At 37.7% G+C, this 12,085-nt stretch overlaps 1 protein-coding gene across 1 annotated transcript; it reads right to left on the reverse strand.

Moving 5' to 3' along the window:
- Nucleotides 1-4,054: 4,054 nt before the first annotated feature.
- On the reverse strand, nucleotides 4,055-4,845 carry LOC103410570 (ethylene-responsive transcription factor ERF098-like). The gene has a single exon (XM_008349255.4). It carries the CDS (start codon nucleotides 4,660-4,662, stop codon nucleotides 4,186-4,188), a length of 477 nt encoding a protein of 158 aa, XP_008347477.4. The 5' UTR covers nucleotides 4,663-4,845; the 3' UTR covers nucleotides 4,055-4,185.
- Between the last annotated feature and the right edge of the window lie 7,240 nt (nucleotides 4,846-12,085).

Genomic DNA, 12,085 nt, shown 5'->3' on the forward strand with positions numbered 1-12,085 from the left:
AAAAGATAATTATGATAAAAACCATAATATTATCCTTTAACAAAAAATATCTTCACTTTTCCATCCGACGGTTGAGAATTATGCTTACTCAACGGCCTTAATTACACGGACCGATGGTGTAAAATTGGGTCCAAACACAAGGGTAGAGAGGTAGAAATGAGACTTTTGATGGGAGATTGAACAATCCGATGTTGATCAGTTGTAACCATTGTGAACAATAAGAGGAATACTTTCATTGTAAGATTTGATCAAACAGTTGGCGTGCAGATGAAGAAGAACTGATCCTCAAAGAATTTGAAGATGCGAGAAGCCCAATTTTATCACAGTAGTTTGCAAATTAGAGGGTAGAGAAAAGAAAAAAAAATACTTAGATGAGGTGTGGAAGCACCGGATAACTTCTCGGCGATGATGCCATGTGAAGATTGAAAAAAAAAGCTTGAAGAAATTGAAGACAGATTTATAGAGATTGCAAAGAAAAGAGAGCTCGAGAGTTTTGGAAGAATAAAATGTATTTCTTAATAATGAAGTAATCTTACACAGCAATTATATGTATTGCTTTCTTAAAGAGCTTGTAATAGAAGTTGAGTCGGTGGATAATATTCTTTCCCAACTTCCTTAACCACTTTTAACAACTTATAACAACTTTTGTAACAATCCTGACAAATACCTACTTTTCTATTGACAAGTAGCAATAGCTAGACCCTTAATATATCTTGACTTGGATTTATAGCTTTGTCTTCATCACTCTTACACAATAAAGATGAAACTGGATTTTGTGGAACGGTCCAAACTCCGACCTTTCATTTGTAAGTTGCAATGTATTAAAAGCATGAGGCATGGGCGAGGCGTCCGAACGATAGCCTGACCTAGGTGTGAGGCATGAGGCGGAGCCTCACGGAACCTAAATTTTTTAATATATACACTGAGCGTACACATATATTATATTAAAAAAAATATTATTAACCAATAATCAACCTAAGCACACACATGTATTATAAATATATATATATACACACATATATAGACATATATTATATTATATTATATTATATTATATTATATTATATATATATATATATATATATATATATATATAATAGAGGATGAAAAACACAATGAGCACACATATAACAATGCACGCAGACAACATACACATCAATTATACAAAAAATAAAAATCAGAAAAAGGCATTGAGACGATATTGCAAGGAAGAGGTATGAGGCAGTTAAAACCCTACCCAAAATTTGGGTTTAGGAGTTAAAAAAAAAAAAAAATCCCCTGAGGTGTGCCTAGGCGGCTCCAACAATGCCTTCCGCCGCCTAAGCGGTTCCGGTGAAGCCTTACGCCCACTCCCTCAAAACAGAGACGGCAACCCTCAAGGCCAACCTTAGAGGGCGCCTAGGCAAGCCTTTTAAAACATTGGTAAGTTGTAAACATTACATATATCTCAGTTGCAGATAAAGAAAGAAGAAGAAGGAAAATGGTATGAGGTGAAAAGTAAGCTTAGAGCTGTAATCAAAATTTGGCTTGGGCTAACTAAGTCTGAAATTGTACTAGTAGAAATAGATGCTCTAAATAATCCGGGCAACTCATGTATGCTCCTCTGTTGTTCAGTCCTTGTGTTCAAATGTTTACAACAGTCTAACCTAATCATGTGTAAAGAAGAAACATGATAGAAAAGTAACTAAAATATTGCCTAATCCTCTATTTTATTTAAAGGTAACTGAAAAATGTTTTGGAAGATCTGCGTTACAACGGAAATACTAACAACTAGGAAACTCAAGCACTACATGAAACTAGATGTCTTATTCTCACCAGATGAGGTTTGAATAACAATTTTCTCCTCCTCCATCCCACCATCACCTTTCTTCATTCCTCATTAAACTTAATATAATACTTTCTTTATATTCAACAAAAAAAATACTTTTATTTTTTTAATAAAAAAATAAAAATTTCAAATTAAAAACAAAATAATTATCAAACCAACACTGCAATTGGTGCTGATTTTGCAAAAGTAGTAGTTGGTTAGACATAGTGGACCAAACTCTAAACCTAAAGATAGCAAATCTCATAAGAGAGATAAGGAGATGGAACTTTTATCAGGATAGGATGATACTTTTTTCTCGGGTACAACATAGGACGTACGATACTCGATAGTCTTCTTTACAATGGTTTCCTTTATGTCATGCAAGAGCGGATTTACATTGAGACCAAAATGATCTCAAGACTAACAGGGAAACACGTATGTGAATGCTCTTCAAATGTTTGGTATCTCTTCCATTTGTGACCGTGAAGTGCGTGATATAGTGTCTACTAAGCATATATCGGCATATTACGTCGATAGCACTCAACAGAAGTTCTCGATAACACTTTTCGAATTATCGATATTAATTGACATGTGTGCACCATAGTTCGATTGAGGACAACAAGCCTACCAAGTGTGATAAAATTTCTCAAAGAATAAACTGAAATATTTTCACGTTGTATTTCTATCTAAAAAACTTGAACTTTTAACATTATGACTCTCCAAAATTCGAATTCTAAAACCCGACACTGAATTGCTAAGTATATAACAAATGCCTACCCATCAACTTCAATATTGACCATTTGTATAGCCTGGTTCATGCTGTATTATTAATCCAACGAATTTGTTCTCATGCTGAGCAGTACTTTTTTTCTTTTTCTTTTGAAATTGGTTTGACCAGTTCTATAGTACTTGTGCTTTGGTACAACTCCAAGGACAATTTCTTTCAATTGTCGTATCAGCTGTGATATTCTTTAATCTTTCTGCTCAAGTTGCGATTCCAAATCGTTTATTTCTTGGGAAGTTTATGTGTGCTACCTTCATCTTAAATATTAGGATAAGAATTTCATTCAAACAATGATTCTGTGCTAGTTTTAACAGCTTCAAAACATAATTCTCTTTTTTCTGTTGCGTGATTCTAAGAATAAGAACAAGGAAGTCCTGCAGTCATTTCCCTAATCTGCCTTTTGCCAAGGAGACCAAAATAAAATCTAGATAGTGGCCGGACATTCCACTTTTCTTTAGGGTTTGAAGATTAAGAGATCATTTTTGGTACTTTTCAAGCACCTCTTGAACTTTTCTACCGAAGTCCAAAGAACAATGTTATATGGTAGTATAACTTTGGATTTTCATATTGACTCGTAGGAGACAAGAGGAGAGTCGATATTATTACAATTGCGATTCAATCACAAAACATCGGTGCATGAATAAATATTTTTATTTATTTGAGCTACAAACTTTTTAATACCAACTTGCTCATATATATTGTTTTTTTTTATTTCTCTGAGTAAACTGAGTATTTCAAATTATTTTTTTCCGTCCTCAAATCAAAATTTAACAAGAATGGTTAGATAAAAAAAAAACACTGAATTTTAGAGGGTGCCCATTATGGATCTTCCATATGTATTGGGGACGGTTTCATATTTTATTTTTTATTTTTTATCTAGTGGTATTTTTTTTTAAGAAACATTGACTGTACGAGAGGAATTTTATTGATAACGAAAAAAGAAAGTAAGACAAACCTGTATATTTATCTTTGGCTTTTTAGCCAAAATGGTCATTGAGATTTGCATAACTACTCACTTTGGTCCTTGAGATTTGAAATCGATAGAAGTGGTCTTTGAGTTTGTCCATTAACAATCATTTTGATTATTCCGTCAAAATTCTCCATTAAATAAGGATAAAATAACAAAAATATCCTTAATTTGTGTCTAATTATTTTGGACCATTGTTTATTAAATTGAGTGTATTTTTATCATTTTGATCCTTCTTTAACAGAAATTTTTCGCAGAATGATCAAAATGATTGATGGTGAACAAACTCAGGGATCACTTTGATTGATTTCAAATATCAAGGACCAAAGTGATGAGCTATACCAATCTCAATGACCATTTTGGCTAAAAAGTCTCTTTTAAATGTTAGAATGTTTGAAGAAATTTCAGAGTCAAATGTTCGTCTCCGACTTTGCATAAATAGATATTCAGTGAGGAGTGAGGACTACCAATCTATAACAATTATGTTAAGTGATTACTAAAATATTAAAAAATTTCCCCCAGATGATAGAAGACTTGTTAAAGACTTAAAGTATGGATGATAGAAGACGTGCTCAACAAAAACATCAAAAAAAGGAAAAAAAAAAGTTATACAACTCAATTACACTTTCATTTTTTCTTCTCCTCTTCATAATCAAGAAGGTCCTCTAACACCTTGTTATCCAAGTACTCAATCTCAAACACTTGCCTGCTTCCTTGTCCAGCAGATGAACTTCCACCCAGTGCAGCGGCAGAAGATGATGAAGTGGAAGAAGATGAAGAAGAAGAAGAAGAAGAAGAAAGTGTCGAGAATCTAGGAGGATAAGGAGGAGACCCCATAACTTGAGCATAATACTCATTTGGAAAATTTAGTATGGCAAGATGACCCCTTAAATTAAAAGCAGCATTATCATAAGCCCTTGCAGCTTCCTCAGCGGTGTCAAATGTACCAAGCCACAGACGAGCACCTTGCTTAGAAGGGTCTCTTATCTCAGAAGCAAACTTCCCCCACGGCCTTCTTCGGACCCCGCGGTAACGTACTTCTTGGCTTCCCTTCTCTTGCTTTCCTTGTTTCTCTGGATCCTTTCCTCTGCGAAGGTTTTCCATATTTTCTAGCTTGATTTAACGCACCTTTGTTTGGTCTCAAATTTGGTGGCATTGCAATGTATCCCGTTTTAGGTATTTATAGATTCTATATATAAATGGGGTCAAAGGGGTCATATGCCATTTTAACTTTGATTGTGTTTGCCAGTCTACATAATCGATGTTTCTTGGAAGGTTCTTTATCTTCATAATTATTATATTATTTATTATCAAATAGGGCTAATAATGGCGGTGTAAAAATTCGATTCTTCAACTCTTTCTATTGTAAAATTCAAAAAGGGTTTGTAAATCTCTTTTCTTGGATAGGCATTTTTTTCAACTGGGTAGGTTCTAGCTTCATGTTCATATTATGTGAGAATTAATAGCTTTATTGTTTGTTAATAGTGTTTTCGCCGGACGAACGAACTACTATATATTATCAACTTACACAGAATATGTGAGGATTGATTCCCAAGTCACAAAGATTGAAAAAATTACGAATAGAATATGAATGCGTATGTGATTTCATTTGAATAATTAAGAATATTACAAGAGGAATGTCATTTAGACACAATATTTACGCACTTGTTGACATAATTGTTTAATGCTAATTAAGGGACCTCACATACAGTGGTAGAGCCTACAGTTAATCAACAACTCTGCTGTTTATTTCTGTCTACAGCCCGAATTAACCATACAATATTGGTTGAAGTAAAGAAAACAACAAAAAGGGCAAAGATATGGACGGTAGTTTTTCTTGTTTGACAGAATTCCGTCGGCAGCTATATATTGGTCCTTTGTAGTACCTCCTTTACTAGTAATATGCTTTGATATCTATATAATGGAAAAAATTTGGATATTTGAGATTTTTTCAGATCATACCAATATGTTTAATTTATATTTTATTGGATATGAAGTATATATGAACTTTTAATAGATCGCTTAACCGACTGAAAAGTAACCAATGAAATTTACAAACCACACATATTCTATATGGATAAATCATTACGCATGCTCATAGAATGCCATCCCTCTAAGTTCTAATAATATTCATAATAGATAATTAAAAGGTTGTGCAGAATCCGTGAAAGTTACAGAGAAGAGTACAATGTGGAAAGATAAATTTTTGAAAGGAAAAATAATGAAAAATGTTGGAAAACTTTAAGTTTCAAAGATAAGGACAAAATAAACAGTAGTGAATAGTACAAGAATTGACTTTTTAGTGTAAAAATTTGGTTTTTCGTTAAAATGAACGGTACTGGGAACTTTTCGTTAAAGTTCACATTTTTTAAACTACGAAAACTCCCTATAAATTCTAAAACATACTTAAATCCTTTTTACCAAACCATCTGCATAACATATCCTTCAAAATCTAAATCCAACCAAAATTTGTGACAAAGATTTAAGAACATTTCAAACATTTGAGTTTTATATAATTAATGCAGAAAAAAGAAATATGTCAAAATCTACGTATCATTTAAATGTTATACAGTTTTGAAGAAATTTTTCAAATTGTCATACGTTTCTTTCAAGTTAAATACTTTGGAACTACCCATTTAAAAAAGAAAAAGAAGAAGAAGAAGAAGCCGATAGAGATTCCCGAAACATGGTCGAATTCAATTCACGTTTTGTTTGTCTTTCTGCTTTCTAGTATGGCTGCTCTTTGTTTTTTCGTTAGATTTTTGTTTTTGTGATCGGTGATTGATTACGTCCTTAAAGAAGTGGGCCATAACCTATGGGTGTCCCCGCTCAGAAAGCGTATCCGTCAGGCTAGCTCCTCGATTGTAAATGTGCTAGGGAACTGTTATTACTTATTAGCATTTTTAAAATGGGACTTTTAATGAAATATTTTTGATATTGTTCACTTTTAACGTTAAGAACATTTTTATTCTAAAATGTCACTTCTGGTATTATTCACTTATAACACATTTTTATCCTTTTGGTTAAAATTCAAAGTTTTCAAGCTATTTTCATTAGTTTTCCTTTTAAAATTTTTAATTTGTACTTTTTATAAATTTATTTATTTAAATTAAATAGAGAAAATTTAGAGTGCCAAATGTGAATTTTAGAATGTCAATAACAATTTTCATGTGCTATTTTGTTACCAAATTTAACAGTAACAAAATCTTACCCCATTCAAATTTGAGGGTAACAGAAATTTTTGTACGGGAATATAAAAACGTTGTAATACTTGTGTTTTTTTTTTCTTGAAGAAGATTATGATATTTCATTCATTGATAAAAGAGCTTATAAACACATATTATGAAGAACTCGCTCTCAAAAGGGTCCTTGCAAACTAGATCTAAAAATATTACAATAAAGCATCACTAATTGCAAGGCAATGAGTATGCTTCAAGCACTCGTCCAAGCTCATCAGGAACCGCACGATTTCAAAGATCAATAAAACTGGTAAAATTTGTGTTACATGGAGATCATGTGAGAAAAAAATCTCAAACCATAAATTGGAATATTGAGTACGATGCAGGGTTGATCACATCACCTAATTACCGTCATGATCCCAAAATACCGAATGAAGTAAATTCAGTAAATCAAATAGCTCCACCCTTCACAAATAAATTCAAACGAGGTAGCACACCAAAACGAAAATTAAAATCATGCACTCTCATAGAGAGCAATCAAACTAGGATATTTGTGAAGCCAAAAATATTCACAAGGCGACACGTGGATTTTTGGATAAAACAGGACAAAAATACCCTTGAGACATACTGGGATTCCTACGCACGAGCAATGGGAAATCATCCTTAAACCAAGTCAAAAGTGCCCAAAAAAGTTAACAAATTCAAAGTTATTTCATCCATCCTCATCTTAGGTAATTACTTCATAACCTATAAATTATTTCATATAAATAGAGATTAATTGGCTAATTAATGGATTAATTCCTAATTAATCCATTAATCACCAATTTAATCACCCATTATATCAAATAAGTCACCCAAATTAATCCCAAAAGCTAGTCAAAACCGGCCACCTCCCTTTGCTCCTTACCTTTCTTATTTTCTCCACTTTATTACCCAAATAAAGTTAGTCATTCAATTTGATAACCCCCCATTTATTTCTTTCATATTTAATTAGCCAATAAATTGGCTAATTAAACCACAAATTCAACAGAAAAATCCACAAGATGGCCGGCCTCTCATTCTCCAAAGAGGACCGGCCTAGCCCTATAAATAGACTCCCATTTTCACCAAAAAATCATTCCAACACTTTGGCAAAAATCCCAAAATTCTCTAAACACTCTTTCTCTCTAAATTCTAACTTTGGCATCGGAGGTTCTTCGGCCATAGCCCCCTCCCTATTCATCGTGGGCGCGTGAAACTCTTGGCCTTAACCTAAGGTGTTAATTATTTTGTACGTGCAAAATTGTCCAAGATCAAGGAGAAAGAAATTTGCATCCACAAATTGGTGCTTTCATTAAGAGTTGAGATCCATACTCGTTAAAAAAACTGTCACATAAAAAGGTTTTTCTCTATTTTCTAGTCCATTTGAATATTTTTCATACGTTCTTATTATTATAATTTTTTATTTGCAAAGGCTCTTTGATAAAATGTATAAGAAAAATATAATGGCTAGAAATTTAGAAAATTCCACAAGTGAAAATTCTAATACTCAAGAAATGGGACCGCGACGATCCACGAGACTAAATGTGGTCATAGGCGGAGTGGTACCACCACTACGAGGTTCCACCATGGCCTAAGCCGTGCCATCCAAGTTTGCACAGGTTCGAGCCCAAGCCTCGCATTCGCATGCATCACGTACTGAGCAACATGCTTTCGTCGAGCAGCCCACTCCCGTGGCCCAGCCTGCTCCCGCCGAGCAACTTGCTCTCGTGGCCCAGCCTGGTCCTACCGAGCAACCTGCTCTCGTGACCCAGCCTGCTCCTGACGAGCAACCCACTCCCGTGGCCCAACCTACTCTTGTCGAGCAGCCCACTCTCACGGCCCAGCCTGCCCTCCTGGCCCAACCTGCCCTCGTGGCTTTCTAAGCAACCCAAGTCAGCCCAAGACTATCTCAACCATTCTGACCTACCATCAAGTCAATGGCATTCTCACTATATTTTTTCGCCGATTTGACATTTCCCAACTCAAATCTCACGCCCAGAGTCTACCACCATTCCATTGCCCAATGAGGCACATTATTTCCAAGCTCTTCCAATCTAAATGGCGAATAACACTTGTCTCGACAAGTCATAGAGTTGACGAGCGCCCTTGCACAACAGACAACCTTGGTGAATCAACTTTTGCAACGCACCGGGATCCAACGTACCCTAGACGAGGTATCTCAAAGTAAGACAAGGGCAGACGAACCTTTCCCGCAACGTCCCGGCAAGCAGCCACTCGACCAGCCACGAGCCGAGCGTTTGGGTAGTGTACACTCCCTATTAGGCCCCGTTTGGGCAGTGTACACTCCCTATTAGGCCCCCAAGATAGCGCATACTACCGTCTTAGCGCGTGGATAAGCGTGCACTCTTGACTAGGCCCACGGATGAGCATACATTCACGGTTGGGGGTCACACTCTGATACTCAACATGAGCAACCTTCCGGGAAAAGTGTTCATTCGCGGCTAAGCCCGCAATGAGCATCATCCACCTCACATCGGAGTAGGTAGCACGACAGACGGAGAGAAGCAGTCACTCAATCCAGCTCAAGTTCAACCAGCAGCCTACGAAGAACTCACTCGCCTGCTAGGAACGCACCACATGCACTGCATCCGTGTCATAGACGAGCCAAACACATGGAAGAGCAGCCTAAACCAGCAAGTCATGGCTGGGGGCAGCCCAGAGCTCTGCTACCCTAACAAATGCAAATTCAAGAAGAAGTAGAAAGTCTCTTGACCAAGCGATTACACGATTTCCAACACAACGAGGTCACCGACGAGGCACTACGACGGAAAATGACCAATATAAGTAGATCACCCTTCACGAATGAGGTCGAGTAGGCAGAGCCTCCACGCGAGTTTAGCATGCCACATTTCACATCTTTCAAAGGGGATGAAGACCCGGATAGACACTTAAAGCACTACCGAAGCGCAATGATCCTTTATCAAAACAACGATGATCTCATGTGCAAGATATTCGCCACCACTCTACAAGGCGAGGTGCAAGATTGGTTCTACACCCTGCTGCCAAAATCCATCCGGAATTTCTACGAACTTTCTTTGGTTTTCACCCAAGAATATTCATCCTATCACTCGATAAAAAAGAAGTCCGACCATTTGTTTGACGTCAAGAAGAACCCAAAGAAGTCACTTCGTGACTATGTGAGGAGATTCAAAGCAGAGAAGGCAAGGATAATCGGATGCAACGACTTGATAGCTAGAGCAGCCTTCTAAAAAAGTCTTCCAGCAGACCATCCGCTATTCGAAAAATTGATCATGAAAGAAGATCTAACTTTGGCAAACTCTCTTGCTTTGGCAGAGAAGCATGCACTTTGGGACGAGGCGTGCCAATGCACATTCAAGGACTTGAAGAAGTACCCAACATCACCTCCCTAGAAGCAGCGAATGACTTATTCGCATGTTTGACGGTATCTAAAGTAGTAATAAGCTCTACCATCATGCGAGAAGAGCTGGGGGCCCAACTACCTATATTATACAGTTACATGTATTCTACAGTTCAAAAGCTCTCATCGATGCTATTAAAATTTTAAAAGCTAACTTTGGCGATAGTTGTTGTAACCCAAAAACTTAAGTTTTACCTTCAAACGCATGCAGTCATCATCACGACGCACTATTCCGTCGAATCCAAACCCGCGACAATAAAGGCGTAGACCCTAGGAAATGCAAAGTTTTTTTATGAACGTAACAACTCGGCCCAAAAGACACGCCAAGGGCAGACGAACACTCAGAAACAAGTTTTGTCCTCGTCGCCCGAGAAGATTCTACGTAAAAGCAACATGTACTGGCAGTTGAGCACTACTTCCTACTGCGCATCACACGGCCCTAGCCAACCCTTACTCCATTATTCAGCTCTAGAGTGACCTAATACTGGAAGTTGAGCATCTCCTGCTACATCTAACATGGCCCCAGCTTCACGGCTCTCTACTGCGCCTTCAAGCCTAGCCTTGATAACGCAACAGAGCGGTCCAACAACGCCTCAAAGCCAGCCAAGCACATTTTAGCCACACCTGCTCCCACAATGGAGATTTTTGGCATTTGCATGTCGACGGCGCATCCAACTACAAAGGCTCGTGAGCAGCCGTGGTTCTTGCCACCCCAGACGATTCAATGCTCGTGCAGGCGATCACTCTAAGCTTCAAAGCATCTAACAACGAATCAGAATATGAAGCCCACTAGCAGGCCTTCAAATGACAAAAGACTTGGTGGTGAAAAAGCTTTCAATTCATTCTGATTCCCAACCAATCACCAGCCAAACTATTAGAGGCAAATGCATGATGATCGTGGCAACCAACTACTTCACCAAATAGGTAGAAGCAGAGCCCATGCCGATCATGATTCAGACAGACATAGAGCACTTCATATGAAGGAGGATCATTTGCCGATTTGGCATCCCTTAATCCATCGTCACCGACAACGGCCCGCAATTCGTGGGCAAAGATTTCGTGAAGTTCTTCCAAAAATATGGCATCAAGAAGCACATGTCTACGCCAAGATATCATCAAGGCAATAGGCAGGCAAAAACATCCACTAAGATGATCCTCGACTGCCACAAGAAATCCCCCACCAATAAGAAAAGAAAATGGCCAGACAAACTCCATGGATGTCTATGGGCATATCGCACCACCAAAAGATGAGCAACCAAAAGGAGATGGCCACAAGCTTAAATCTGGCAGACGAGAAGTGCGAGCAGACTATCACCCGCATCGCAGCTTACCAAGCAATAGTTCCTCTCCAGCCACAACAAAAGGGCCAAGATCCGACAGTTCCAGCCTAGAGATCTAGTCCTAAGAAAAGCCTTCATCACTGTCAGCAGAGAAGGCTCCAAAAAGATGAATCTCATCCGGGAAAGTCTGTATAAGATTAGCAGAGTAGGCAGCAAGAGTAATTACACAACAAAAAAAAGATCGAAAAGCAGTTGAGCGCCTACAATCTGAAGAGGTACCATGTGTGACCTCCCACTACATCAAAGCCCGAAGACTTAAGAAGCTCGATGGGCATCACCACACAAGCTGTGGACTATCCAGTTGTTATGCAGTTCATACCTTACAGCTAAGTTCTCGTTCGTTTCACTCGTTTTTCAATAAGGAATTTAGAAGTAATCACAACTTGGCTTGGCTACATGCTTACAACAACTAATCACTCATGCACTTCAAAAGAAGATTGCGCCCTTCTTAGGGACTCATCGCAGAAATTGCACCCTCGAGGGACCAACCATGCTCTCCAGTGCGAGAAGGTAAACTAATTGTTCTCCAATGCGAGAGGGTAAACCAATTCCCCGACACCCATATGGGTCAGCTCTCTAAGACGAGA

This window comes from Malus domestica, chromosome 13 (assembly GCF_042453785.1).
Source record: "Malus domestica chromosome 13, GDT2T_hap1".
Lineage (NCBI taxonomy): Eukaryota > Viridiplantae > Streptophyta > Magnoliopsida > Rosales > Rosaceae > Malus > Malus domestica.